The sequence below is a fragment of the Lachnellula hyalina genome (genome assembly GCF_007821495.1).
Source record: "Lachnellula hyalina strain CBS 185.66 chromosome Unknown contig00117, whole genome shotgun sequence".
Taxonomy (NCBI): Eukaryota; Fungi; Ascomycota; class Leotiomycetes; order Helotiales; family Lachnaceae; genus Lachnellula; species Lachnellula hyalina.
The window spans coordinates 24880-38384 of NW_022157231.1; the positions used below are offsets into that span (position 1 = coordinate 24880).

Genomic DNA, 13505 nt, shown 5'->3' on the forward strand with positions numbered 1-13505 from the left:
GATCCATGCCGTTGCCCCGGGCATGGGAAGGCGTCCAGCAAATATAATTGCAACAATAAATTCCATCAGTCTTCTCCTACAATCTTCTCCCATCCAATTAAAGCCCACACTTCTTCAATCAGCCACACAGAGCTATAAAGCTCCTCCTTGTTCACAATTTCAACAGAGAAATTGCTCTCTTCAACCGGAGGAATAGGCATCTCCAACGAAGCGAGATCATCTTGACCAACAGCGAACTTGGTCAGCGTGCTCTGAATAAGCTTCATCTTGTTAGACACAAGATCCCGCGTGAAAGACGACGAGGGAGCTAAGCTATTGATACGCTTTAGATGATCAAGGTGCTTCCTATCCGATGCTAGAACTTTGGCAACTAGCTCTTTTCTCTCGATGCTGCCTAGTGCTGCGCGCAGAATCTGTACAATATATCGGGATTCGGGTTTTGCTATTGTAGGTTTGAAAGGAGCTGTCTCTTGCGTGATATGGCCTGGATTTGTCGAGTTCGCTACATGTTCTGAGAATATAGCGTCGGATAGGAGACGCCCGGTATGTTTGAGTGTCGAAAACAGGATGCCTTCTAGAATCTCGCTGTGGTGAGGTTTTCCTACCTGCCATTCAAGGTGTGAGACGATGGCTGAAAGTGCTCTGCCTAGGTACTCATTCATGGCGTATTCTCCTTTCTCTATCTTGGCACATTTGTTGTGTAGTCTTCGGTGATCCTGAGCTTCTGTTATCTCGGCTTGGAGATTGCCAAATGTTTGTAGGTAATCCAATGCTTTGTTAAAGAACATGACCAATCTATTGACGAGGACGCTTTTCTTCGTACGTCCGGGGATGGTGGCACATATGTTGTCCAGTGCTGCGAAGCAGGATTGAAATCCGAGGAAGACTTGATGGTGCACGAGCTTCTGAAGAAATTCGCACGTCTGAGGATCCTGATTGCCCATCTTGAGAGACAGCAAGGGGAGGCAGTCGGTCAATGCGTTTTCGAGAAGCATGAGAATCTGTAGAGAACATTTGATAGCTTCGTCGAGATGCTCGAGATGCTCCAGATCTTTGAGACCTTCGATGAGCTTTTCAAGCTTGGATCGTTGTTGCAGAATACGAAACACTAGAACAGTCAATGAAATGTATGGTGACAGTAGAGACTGATTGCATACTATAGCTACTCAGCCCGAGAGTAATAGGGTCATCAGGTAAATGCAGGTCATCTGGATCTTCCATGATCTCCAAATCATCAAGCGCCTGTCGCCTTCTGAGATCCTCTTCGCTTACACCATGTCGTTGTGCTAAGGGTTCCTGCCCAGGAGAAGGTCCATCTTCCTGGCTGTCTTGGCCGGTATGTTCTCGAAATAGGCGGTGCTTTTCTTCCAGAATGTGGTATTTAGCCTCGAGCGCTCTTCTGTCTCGATCAATCGTCGAATACTGGTCTTTCCAGAATTCCACGCTGTCAACATATCGAGGGTTATCACCAGCAGCTCTTTTCCCAGTAGTGATGCACTTGGAGAGCAATTGACAATATTCTATGACATGTCAGGCGTGGTGAAGATATTTTGAATAGCGACATACCTGCTAAAGATGTTCTTTCTGGTTTCGATTTTGCAATCATCAGTGCGAGAGCCATTTGGCCTTGACTAAAATAACATGATAATTTGGGAGACGCGGGCTGAGATGGCGTGGACGTTGATGCATTGTTGGAGACCTTTCGAGTGGTTAATGTCGAAGCCGGGATGTTGGTTGAACTGGCCATGATGATGAATGCGTATATCCGTGTCCGTAAGAAGTCGGAGGGTATATATTAAAGATGCTTGTCGATGGGCAGCGTGAGCTTGAGATGATAATTATGAGGATGGGGCGGGGTTGTACCCGTTCTCTTGCCTTTTTGAATTGAAAGAGGCTTGAGGAGAGAGCTGCGATTGTCTTCATTTTCCTCCCCCAAATAAGCGACCGTAGGAACCTTGTATTCCAAAGAAGTCGTCAATCAGAGTAAATAACATATGAAGGCGACTGCACTGCATTGATAGATTAGGTCGTATATTCGGCGTATATTATACAGACCTGGCTGCATATTCCAATTATTGATTTTGACGGAGATGGAGATGTTGCAGGTGGCTCGAGAGGCAGTATATATCACAGCGCTTTAGAGATTTCCAATGCAGCTTTAGCAAAACAAAACAACAGAAGCAGGGAGATATTAAAGAGGTGTATTTCTTGTAACAAATTCGTACGGAAAGCGGAAAATAGTTGACAATCTAATAACAGCCTTTGAAACCCAATAAAAATGAGTGCCTGCTTGGATAGATTTGAAGTTCGAGCTTGGATCAAGGCAGATTGACCAAGCAATCTCACACTCTTCTCAAGCCACCAAAAGACCGTTGACCCGACCTTGCCTTTATGATCGCCGTAAGATCGAGATTTATTGTATACACTGAGTAATAAGAACGTAAATCACTCCACCGTCAGCCTCCGCAGTCAAGAGTGAGTTCAAATCGTTCTCAGCCCGTAGTAGTGATTTGTGAAGGTAGATTTTGATGGAGTAACAAATCGCGCTCACTGTATTGTAAGATCCATTAGCTATTTACTCAAGGAGACGTAGAATAGGGCCATAGATAATAAGCAATAAAGGTGAATTTAGAGGCGAAGAGAGAGTGAAGTGATGTGAGGTTAGCTTGGCTTGGCTTGGGCTTGGGTTCTGGTGGTTCACCGTTCACGGCCCTAGCTGAGTCATCATCCCATCATCTCGAGACGCCGACGCCCCAACGCCCGCATTAATTTTTTAGATTACCTCCACCCATCATCGACAAGAAGTCAACCCGACCACGCCTCCAAACAGGCGCACAGGCGCTCAGCTACATGCTCTCGCGCAGATCCTCTCACCATGGCAGCTAACAACGATCTACTGAAATGGGTGACCAGCGACGTGGATTTCTACTCGCTCCTGGGCATCACATTCGAACAATGCTCCGAGTCGGAACTACGACGCGCCTACCGCAAAACAGCACTGAAATACCACCCCGACAAAGTGGGCAAGGACTTTGATCCAGATAAATACGAGCTGTTCCAGGCGGCGAACGATGTGCTCAGTGATGCCGAGTTGAAGGCCAAGTACGACAATCATCGCCTGGCGAAGATCCAGAAGCAGAGGGCGAATGAGCTGTTTGAGGGCAAGAGGAGGCAGATGAAAGAGGATCTTGAGGCGAGGGAAAGAGGTGGTTTGTCCATGGGGCTGAAGAGGCCGAGGGAAGATGATGCGCAGAGTGAGGGACAACAGGAATTGCGGAAATTAGCTGAAGAAGGCAGGAAACGAAGGGCGGCGAGGGCGTCGATGATGTCTGAGAATATCAAATTCGATACCACTTCTTCCCCCGCTCCAGCTCCCCGGAGCCCCAGAAAGGAGCATCCCCAAAAAGAGGAACCCGAGACGGCTCCTGCAGAGCAGCTGGAAGAGGACGATGTCGAGAGACTCGAACGGAGAATACGAGAAGCAGCAGAGGCCAAGGCAAAGCGGAAAGCAGAGAAGAAGGCTAGGAAGAGTGGGATTTTTGTCCCTGCAGACTCTCCATCTGTGGGCTCAGCTTCTAGGCCAAAGCTGGCAGACCGAGATACAGCTACACCTATCAAACGTCCTGACATCTTCAAAGGATTGAAAGCTGACGAGAAGTCTTCAGCATCTCCCAAATTCTCTTTCTCGCCCAGCACACCTAAGAACGACTTTTCGGCCACCATGGCGAGACTTAAAGCTGCAGAGAAGCAGAGGTTAGAGGAGGAGATCAGGCAACAAGAGGCCGAGGTGGTAAAGTGACGATTTGGGGGATTCCACGGTCTATGAGATACCCTTAATTGATTTTAGCATGGCGTTGGGGACATACTTGTAAGACATTGCTATACCAGAATGAAGATACAGTTAGGGTGCTATTAGCATTTTTTATTACATGGTGTTGTACATGTGATCTCATAAAAATACAGTTTTTACTACTCTCTCAAGTGCCATGACGGAACAAAAGCCTTCACTTTCAACTTCTCAGGGTCTAACCCCTCAACCTGCCACTCCATCTTAAACTCATCCCCTTCCTCATACCCACCAGCTTCTCCCCCTACCCGGACATCAGTCATCATCGCCAACCGACACAGCCCCAACCCAACATTCCCCACGCCACTCAAGAACTTCCCCGCATGCCTCCCCCTCTTCTGCCACGGGGCAATCCCCGTATCCCTCGGGATCCTCCCCACGCCATACTCCTTCTCTGGATCATACACCAAGCTCGTCGGCATCGGCTCATCGATCCCATACAGCATAACTGGCAAGATCCTCTTCCTCACCACCCCCCTATGATGCGTCCTAATCGTCAACTCCTGCCCCACGTAACAGCCCTTCCTATAATCCACACCCCCCATATAATCAACATTGCTCTCCTGCGGCAGCGCACTCGTATACACAAGCTCGCCCTGGCCCTCCGGTACACCCCTCAGGTACCTCCGCACCCTATACACATCCTCGCCGACTTCCTCGCCGTCAACTTCCGGCCGTTGGTCGCCGGGGAGGATAAGTCGGCGTCCCATGCCAGGCGCGCGTTTATCTTCACATCCCATGCCCCCCTCTCCTTTCCCCCTTCCCCTCGACAGAATGCGCACCCTCATCCCACGCGCCCCAAACCCCCCTCTCCCCTTCCTCCAACACCCTAACCGTAAACTTAGACCTCAACTTATACCTCCTAACATGCTTCGCCAGACCTTCCACCTCCCTCGCATCGACTTCAATCAACCAGCCCCCATCTTCAGCTCCAGGTTCCGCGAACGGGTAGACGAAAACATCATACATCACTCTGCCCGCCGAATTCAGAAACGCCGTGTAGAAGCCCGAGATATGTGATGTGGACGTTGAAGAGGGGGTCGGGGCGATGTTCGCAGTTATGGCGCCTTGGAGAAAGCGTGTGCTATCGGGGCCAGTGAGGGAGATGAGGCGGCGGGAGGGGAGGCGGGCGAAGGCTGTTGGGGGAGGTGGGGTTGGGTTGTTGGTTGTGGCCGTGGTCGTGAGATTGCGAGTAAAGGAGGGAGTGTTGCGGCGGCATGTGGTGCAGATGTATGGCGAGAGCCGGGGGAAATTTGGAGGCTTCATGTTGGGGAACATTGGGTGGTGAAGTCAATGTTGAGAGAGAATCTTTCGAGATGCAGTTGGGAGGCTTGATTCTGGTGGTTTGCCGAGTTGATTTCTCAGCCTTGCGGGGAGGCTATAGTCGGTTGGCGAATGAGAGAAGGGCTAGAGGAGTATTATTAAGTTTTGCGGTTTCTTTTTCCCGATTGATATTTCAATCAATTCAAAACGAGGTAGGCATCTGGTAGTCACACGGCTCTCACTATGATGCTTATCAAGTTCGTTGAGCAAAGAGTTTGCTACGCAAGGTCTTTGATTGCTTTTTGGCACCCTATGCATCATTTCATAAAATCCCAATGTTGCAACCCGCTAGCAAATGATCCTAATCCCTATATCACCCATAAAGCTCCATGCACGCGCTCAAATGCTATCTAAGTACTATGTATCAGATAATAAAACTCTTAAATAATCGCACTTGCCAACCGAAAGACCTCCGTCTTATCAGCGACTTCCCTTTGCTACAGCTTCCAGGTAACCCAACAAGAAACCTTTGTCTGCCGGCGAGATAGGAGTCTGGCTTCCACGTCTTGATGTCTTATCACCACCAGATGCAAGACTCCCGACTCTAGATCTTGCACTAGCCTTCACTGTTGAGGCTAAGGGCTCCATTGAAGGACCGTCTCGTCCTAGTGGCGAAATAGGACCTGCCTGTGTCTTTCCAAACATGGAAAGCAGGTTCTGTTTATGGTCCACAGCATGGCTCGGCCGTCGATCAGGTGGCGGAACAAAGGTCGATACTGGATGTTGAATGGTAGTTGCGGAATGCGGCATTCTGAGAGACCCTTGTGAAGACTGAAAGTTTGAAGAAGGAGAAACTGCTGTAGGAGACTGCTGCAATCTATATGCGCTTTGCTGAGAAGCAAATGCGGAGGCAGCAGGTTGAACAGCAGGAGGCGATTGCTGTGCCCTAGACGAGCTTTGTTGTGGTCGTTTCAAAATTTGAGGTTGAAACGGCTTCTCTGGTGACTTGACCGTATGTGGCCCAGTGTTCATTCTCGCCATCGGCTTTTTACCATTTGACTTAGGTTTGCTATCCAATTCCGAACCAGCTGCTGCTGGAGAATGCTTGTCACTCATGTTCGGCGGGCGTCCAAGGATTGATACAGCCCTGAAGGGTAAATTGGATTCTGGATTTAGGACAGGAACGGCTCCATTACTCGCCAAATTGTCAGGAGTTCTCTTGCTGTTGAGTAGAGCGGAAGTGGTAGAAGCGCCGGTTGATAAGGGTTCTACTGCAGAGAGCTCAACTACTGAAGGCGTCGTACTTATAGGAAGTGATGTAGCACCAGTTATATTGGCTAATGATGCAGGCTGCGAAGTTGGACTTCTGAACAAATCAAGAAGTGTCGACTTCTGAGTAGCACTAATAGATTGTCTGGGAGCAAGAGGAGTGGGAGTTAATGGGCCGACATTCTGCCGAACTTTGATCTGAGGTGGTGGTGGCATTTGGCCAGGTTGCAATCCCTCAGCAGGAAGTTCCTGAGGCACGGCACGGGGAGCTGGTATTGATGGTTGATTTGGCGCCGCAGTATATCTTTGAAGAGGAAGGTCATTGGAGCCGGAGACCTCATCAGCAGCTTGATCTCGAGTTTTGAAAGCGTTGAGAAGAGCCAGCGAATGACTAGTAAGTTTTGGGGTTTGTTGTATAGTTTGAGGGCCCATTGTTGCATGCGGGCCAGGAAATTTCGGGGCGCCTGTGGGTCCAGAGACAGCCATGTGAACAGGAGGGGGGTTCTGCTGTATAGATTGAGAAACCATAGGGGAATTAACGGGTCCTCCAGTAAACAAAGCCCTCTGAACATGCGGTGGAAGGGGTTGAGGGTGTATAAGGTGTTGTGATTGATAAGAATGGGGATTTCCTTGGGGTCTTGGAGGGTTTTGACGGCCTACATGACCTTGCTGAAATTCTGCTACATTATGGCGATTGTTCTGGTAATTTCCTTCGCGGTGGGAGAAAGAATCATCCCGTGACTGTATTGGGAAATCCGGTGGAGGTGGAATGTTTGAAAAGTGTGGAGGACGAGGCTGTTGATGGTGAGGAGTTTTAGGCATAGCAGGTTGCATGACTATATTCTCAAGAGGAGTATGAGGAGGTGCATTTGTCGGTAAAGATTGATTAGATGCTGCTGGCTTGAGCAAGGCAAGTAGTGCTTCCCCTGAATTCTTTGACGGTGATTGAGTCGCTGCTTCAGCCTGTAGCCCCTGGGTTGCTGGTTGAATTTTCAATAGGCGGCTCAGAGCTGCAGTAGCGCCCTCCAATGTGTCGGTGTCTAGTTCGGGGGCAGAATGTTTCTTATGGGAAGGCATCTGAGTGGCTGATTCTGCGCCTTGATCTTCCTCTGTCAAGAACTCATCGTAGCTCATGTTAGCGGATAGGTATTGATTACTTGTAGGCCGCTGTGCATCTTTCTTCTTCTGTTCGATGACCCACTTTCGTAGCGGTACCAGAAAAGGGGCAACCATATAGAACTTGCTAGAGTTCGGGACAGCCTGTTTTTGTTGCTGCTGTTGCTGGCTCTTCTTCCTGAACGCCGGAAGCTCTGATAGCAACCACCACTCTATTTTGCTAATCTCTTTTCGTGTCCTGGGCTCAAAATGTGTTTCCATAGGAACATTTCGAAAGACGAACAGCCGCATTTGTTGTTCGCGCATGTTGACTTGAATGGACTTGACATCTCGATTAAGTGGCACTAATCCAGCAGCGTCCAAGTCAAAGCCAGTCTCCTCATAGACCTCACGAATGGCACAAGTCAAGTCATCTTCGTCCTTGGCAATCTTTCCCCGAGGGAAACTCCAGCTAGCCCCTTTCTTCCACCCTTTCACCAGGACAACTGAATCCATACTCGCATTGAGCATCATAGCGCCTCTGACCGGAACTCTCGTTTTGTACGCCAGGAAGTCCTCGAAAGCTCGCATATGGTGCCCTTGCGAGAAAGACGATAGTAGGGGGCAGTGAGCAAAGATTCGTAGACAAAAATTGCGGAGAGACATAGATGGGAGAGATGGGTCCAGCGGCCGGATAAAATCCTCGTAATACCATTGTGCTTCCTCGACCTGAAAGCATATTCGCGGAATGTCTTTCAGATCATCCTCCGGCAGATTGATTATAAAACGGACGCATAGGTCGTCCAGCCCTGAGAAGCTCTAGTCAGCTCTATTTGCGGTCTATAAGTACAAGGAAGGCGCTGTGCAGGGCTGAAGCTATGGAAGCTACATCGATCGTAGTCAAGCAGTTCTCCTGCGCTACACGAAATAACTCACATTCTTCTAGTGTCAAGTTGCTCTCTGTCATGCTGTTTTCCCTTTCCAAGCATATCCACGACTGGATGTTTACCTCCGTCTGGCGCGTGGGGGGCTGATAGACGCACAGTCCTTGCCGTTCGTGATAAGCGGTGATCAAGGTAAAGTGCTGTTGAGCTGAATGCTAGCCTGGTCTCGGCGCCAGGGGGAGGCTGGTGGCGAAGGTTGATAGATGGGGTGGAGGGGAGGGGGTGATGTCTGGACTCAAGCGTTCGGGATAGGATTTGGTAGAGTTGGGTGAGGTTATTGAGTTGAGATCCTACGCTCCACCAGCCACAGCCACAGCTCTCTCACTACCGTACCGTACTCAGCCACAGATACTTTTGTGGCAGTGCACGCTAAAGAAAGCGGCCGCTTAAAATCGGATCAGAAGCTTCGATGACGATTCACTGCTGGGCTGCTGGGCTTGGCAATTTATGGCATGAAAACTTGGAACTGTGTAGAGGTAGGGTAGAGTAGGTGGTAGGCCATTCACAGCCAATTTTAAGTGATTCAAACTTTAAGTGTAATCGATACTTAAAAGATTAAAGGTCCTCGTTTCTCCATCCCTTCTCTCTTCTTTGTGTTCAAGAATAGCACAGCGTTTGCAACTGTTTCACACTCCGAAAGCGACAACCACTCACTAGCTCACCAAGAACCATCAGCACATACAACAAATCTGACCACCGCGGCAAGTGCAAACTGTCGCTTCAGCTGTCTGCTACTTAAGGGCCAGTCCCGTCTGCCACGGGTTTCCCCCAAAATCCACACCCAACAAACCATTCCGCAACCATGACGAGCTTCATCGCAAAGACCGTCGCAAAGAAGATCTTGGGAGAGTCTGCTAAGAACAACTTCGGCCAAGAGGTAAGATCTTTAAATCCTACCCGCCCCTTCACGTACAATCATTGGCTCACATTACCTGCAGGATCCATACTTCGAAACCGTTCCTGCGACTCGACTTGATGGCAACCCTTCCAAAAAGACTAAGAAGAGACGCAAGGCCCTACCACCAGGAATATCAGAACATGATGGGAAGGTTCTTACCAAAGTCAAGCGAAGGGCATATCGTCTTGATATGAGTCTCTTTAACTGCTGTGGAATAAGGTTCGGTTGGTCAAGTGTAATCGGCATAGTCCCATTGTAAGTGAATTCCAATGCGCTATGAATAAAAGCTCGCTAATCATTATCCTCAGAATTGGAGATGCTCTCGATTGCTTCATGGCCATGATGGTCCTTCGCACATGCCAGCAGGTAGAGGGAGGGCTTCCGAAAGACGTCCAAGCAAAAATGATGTTCAATATCATAGTGGACTTTGGTATCGGGCTCGTGCCTTTTCTGGGTGATATTGCTGACGGTACGTAACCACAATTATCCATCAAGGAAGGGAACAAATCTTATACTAATAACCAATAGCTCTATTCCGCGCAAATACCAAGAATGCTGTCGTCCTAGAGAAATTCCTTCGCCAGAAGGGTGCCAAGAACCTCAAGCAACAAGGCCTAGCGCAGAATCTATCTGACCCTACGGATCCTGACGAATTTGACCGGCATTTGAGAGAAGAACTTGGCCCGCCTCCCCAATACACAACTGCCCCGTCTTCGAGACATGACAATGGAAGTGTAAGGCCAACCCAAACGCAAGAGGCAACAGTCCCCGCAGAGAGTAGAGGAGGTTGGTTCAGCGGATTTGGAAGTAAGAAGAGACAACCGGATGTTGAACGGGGCCCAGAGTTGCGTAGACGTGAAGATGACCCTCTGCCGCGCATTCCAAATGACGGATCTCGCCTGGAGAGTAACACGGTTCAGAAAAGTCGACGCTGATGACGGGGTGGCCTGTATTTCATCGATTGTGTTACGATATGAAGATATGAAGCGTTTTGCGGGGTTCTGCTCGGTGTATTTCGTTCAATTCGTTGCTTCTCTTACTGGCTTAGAGATTAGTGCGTTATTACGAAGCTCTTCAGATACCCATAATAAATAATGAATGAACGAATGAATGCCGAACAAAGAACGTCTGATGGTTTGATTTCCTAATCCTTCAACGTGAAATAAGTCTTAAAATCATGGCAGGCTTGCACCGGAAACTACATTTCAAAAGTACCTTACGATACCTACGCGACACGACTGACTTCGACTTCTTTAAATGTTGGATTGGACGATTAAAGAAAGGCGGTATGATTTCAGCCTTTGCATTCTTTCAAAGACATTCAAGACTTTCTCATCCAACTTGGTATTCAATGGTCGGTGTGACAAAGGATTATCAGATCGATCAGATAAATACACAGGGCTCCTCTATATACAGAAAAGCGGCACTAATTTATAACGTTCTAGGCGAAAAGGGACTGCAAGTTGACGAGCGCCGCTTTTTGTATCGGGCACGAGCCGTGCAGTTCAGCCCCTCCAATTTTTGATTCGACGCGTGATTACGCCGTGCCGCCTCGCCTTGTTACTCCAGTAGCGCGTTCCGAAAATCGCGTGTACGAAAAGTACTTAAGCATTGTTATTGTATCCCTCTCCTCTTCCTATCAAGCAACAACTCTACCACCACCCTCTATCCTACGCCAATTGCCTTCTCATTACTCAATCCACATCCTCCCATCTCCCCATCAATCATCATGACTACTCAGATCACTCCTTCAAAGACCGTACGTCTCTATTGCCACTCGATTCCCCTCGTCATCGCGTCAAGATCACTAACTTAGAGATATTCTAGGCCGCGTCTGGTATCGAAGGCCTGAAGATGGGTTCTCCACTCAAGAAGATCAACTTCGAGCCTGCCGGCAAAGAGAACACACCTTTCGACGCCGACGCGTCGCTCGTTGACGACATCGAACCCAAGAAGTCTCTCGTCGAGCAAGTCAAAACAGAGGAGAAGGCAGTTGCAGTCGCATCTAAACTCAAGCCCGAGGAAGCGGATGAGCCTTTGCTCATGGAAAACCCTAATCGATTTGTTCTTTTCCCACTCAAGTACCATGAGGTATGTGTCGCGATATATCTACGCGTTACGCGTAAAGTGTTTGTCAATTGCTAACATTCCCACCCTACAGATATGGCAGATGTACAAGAAGGCACAAGCATCCTTCTGGACCGCCGAAGAGATTGATCTGTCAAAAGATCTTCACGATTGGAACAACAAGCTCAACGACGACGAACGATACTTCGTTTCTCACGTCCTCGCATTCTTTGCCGCGTCAGACGGAATTGTGAACGAGAACCTTGTCGAGCGTTTCAGCGGGGAGGTCCAAATCCCCGAGGCTCGTTCCTTCTACGGTTTCCAGATCATGATGGAGAACATCCACTCGGAGACATACTCCCTCTTGATCGACACATACATCAAGGAACAAGCCCAAAAAACATATCTTTTCAACGCGATTGAGACCAGTAAGCTGAATGCATAAACTCTTGAGTCTACCAAACCTAATGCGTCTCTAGTCCCTTGCATCAAGAAGAAGGCGGACTGGGCAGTGAAATGGATCGAAGACAAGGATTCCACATTTGCTCAACGTCTTGTTGCCTTTGCCGCTGTGGAGGGTATCTTCTTCAGCGGTTCATTCGCATCCATCTTTTGGTTAAAGAAGCGTGGTCTGATGCCTGGTCTCACCTTCTCCAACGAGCTTATATCTCGTGATGAGGGTCTCCACACCGACTTTGCTTGCCTTTTGTTCTCACACTTGAAGCACCGCCCAAGCAAGCAAGCCGTTCAAGATGTCATCACCGAGGCTGTTCAGATCGAGCAAGAGTTCTTAACCGAGGCTCTCCCATGTGCTCTCCTCGGCATGAACGCCAACCTCATGAAACAGTACATCGAGTTTGTTGCTGACCGTCTTCTCCTCTCCCTCGGCAACGAGAAGGTATACAAGTCTGCCAACCCATTCGACTTTATGGAGAACATTTCACTTGCTGGCAAGACCAACTTCTTTGAGAAGCGTGTGGGTGATTACCAAAAGGCGGGTGTCATGGCCGGTACACAGAAGAAGCACGAAGATACCGAAGCCCAGACAGAGGCTAAAGCCGAGAACGGCGGTAGCTTCAACTTTGATGAAGACTTCTAGATGTCTGTATCGATAGTATTTGTTTTAACGGCGTTGGCATCTCATCTCACTTTGTACATGAGCATTATATTCTCTTCTCTCATGAGACATTTGCATATATGGCAGGTTGCCGGGTGCAAACGTGTTTGCTTTGGTGGGTGGATGGACATGGCTCTTTTATCAAAGGCGTTGTGGAGTCTGGATATGAAAGGATGGGCTCAAGTAGGATAAGATTCCGAGAACGAAGATAGCAGAGCAGTAATGAAAATGTTCCTCTTATGAACCACATCTTTGTTCAATTTAATGTGAGATGCCAAAACCTTAGAACCATCTAGCAATGCAAATCGCTATGCCACCGCCTGAACGCCTCGAATGCATTCTCAACCTGCACTTATCCGTGCAACATGCAAAGGTGGTATAACCCTATATTCCATCCTCCAAATTCAACACATCCCAACAACACATACCCACCTCATTTCTTCCCCTTCTTCTTCTTCCCCTTCCCCCCACCACCTGCAGCACCACCCGCCGCTTTTCCACCCTGCTGAGCCGCCTTCCCATCCCCTGCCCCTCCAAGCACCTTCCCATCCTCCCGGCCCTCCTCCTTCACCTCCTCTTTAACTTCCCCCTCCGCGCCCTCCTCCCTGACCTCCAGCCCCGCCATCCCGCGCCCCAACCGCCCCAATATCATCATTAACCGCCCCACCTCCGCCGCCTTATCCGTCTCGTACTTCAACGTCGCGCCACTGGCTGGATCGTAGGTTTTCAGTGTGAGCAGGGCTGTAGATTCGGTGGGTGGTGCGTTGCGGCGGGGTTTCGATTTGGATTTTTTGGCGATTGTGCTGGCGTGGGTGTATTTTGTTGTTATGCGTGTCTGGGGGAAAGAGGGTGTTAAAGAGATGGTAATTGACTGGGGGGAGGGGGAAGGGGACAAACAGTGGAGGGACGCGCTTGGAGGAGGAGGGTGGATTGCGTGAGCCATTCTTGGGCTGTTGCTAGGTATGGCATTCTGAGGGTGTGCGCAGGCAGCGTAGGAGGGAAATA

The 13505-nt window shown here is 49.1% G+C and overlaps 7 protein-coding genes across 7 annotated transcripts; 3 read left to right on the forward strand and 4 right to left on the reverse strand.

Annotated features, from left to right (window-relative positions):
* Nucleotides 1-65: 65 nt before the first annotated feature.
* Nucleotides 66-1747, reverse strand: LHYA1_G006826 (uncharacterized protein; the record flags this gene model as incomplete). Its single annotated transcript, XM_031151759.1, has 3 exons — nucleotides 66-1108; nucleotides 1158-1520; nucleotides 1567-1747. The coding sequence occupies 3 exons, from the start codon at nucleotides 1745-1747 to the stop codon at nucleotides 66-68; spliced, it is 1587 nt and encodes a 528-aa protein (XP_031003585.1).
* Nucleotides 1748-2875: 1128 nt separating this feature from the next.
* Nucleotides 2876-4330, forward strand: cwf23 (Pre-mRNA-splicing factor; the record flags this gene model as incomplete). Its single annotated transcript, XM_031151760.1, has 2 exons — nucleotides 2876-3790; nucleotides 3983-4330. The coding sequence occupies 2 exons, from the start codon at nucleotides 2876-2878 to the stop codon at nucleotides 4328-4330; spliced, it is 1263 nt and encodes a 420-aa protein (XP_031003586.1).
* On the reverse strand, nucleotides 3970-5113 carry caf17 (putative transferase, mitochondrial; the record flags this gene model as incomplete). Its single annotated transcript, XM_031151761.1, has 2 exons — nucleotides 3970-4574; nucleotides 4630-5113. The coding sequence occupies 2 exons, from the start codon at nucleotides 5111-5113 to the stop codon at nucleotides 3970-3972; spliced, it is 1089 nt and encodes a 362-aa protein (XP_031003591.1).
* A 477-nt stretch (nucleotides 5114-5590) lies between these two features.
* On the reverse strand, nucleotides 5591-8441 carry dcp2 (mRNA decapping complex subunit; the record flags this gene model as incomplete). The annotated part of the gene is given in 3 exon segments (XM_031151762.1): nucleotides 5591-8293; nucleotides 8325-8392; nucleotides 8411-8441. 3 exon segments carry the CDS (start codon nucleotides 8439-8441, stop codon nucleotides 5591-5593), a joined length of 2802 nt encoding a protein of 933 aa, XP_031003592.1.
* A 725-nt stretch (nucleotides 8442-9166) lies between these two features.
* On the forward strand, nucleotides 9167-10251 carry YLR326W (uncharacterized protein; the record flags this gene model as incomplete). Its single annotated transcript, XM_031151763.1, has 4 exons — nucleotides 9167-9295; nucleotides 9357-9571; nucleotides 9625-9785; nucleotides 9845-10251. Coding segments are annotated over 4 exons (912 nt in total), but the record flags the coding sequence as incomplete, so codon positions are not given.
* A 794-nt stretch (nucleotides 10252-11045) lies between these two features.
* Nucleotides 11046-12482, forward strand: rnr-2 (Ribonucleoside-diphosphate reductase small chain; the record flags this gene model as incomplete). The annotated part of the gene is made up of 4 exons (XM_031151764.1): nucleotides 11046-11075; nucleotides 11144-11407; nucleotides 11478-11811; nucleotides 11863-12482. 4 exons carry the CDS (start codon nucleotides 11046-11048, stop codon nucleotides 12480-12482), a joined length of 1248 nt encoding a protein of 415 aa, XP_031003575.1.
* A 451-nt stretch (nucleotides 12483-12933) lies between these two features.
* LHYA1_G006832 (Uncharacterized protein) lies at nucleotides 12934-13469 on the reverse strand (the record flags this gene model as incomplete). The annotated part of the gene is made up of 2 exons (XM_031151765.1): nucleotides 12934-13335; nucleotides 13398-13469. 2 exons carry the CDS (start codon nucleotides 13467-13469, stop codon nucleotides 12934-12936), a joined length of 474 nt encoding a protein of 157 aa, XP_031003574.1.
* Nucleotides 13470-13505: the final 36 nt, after the last annotated feature.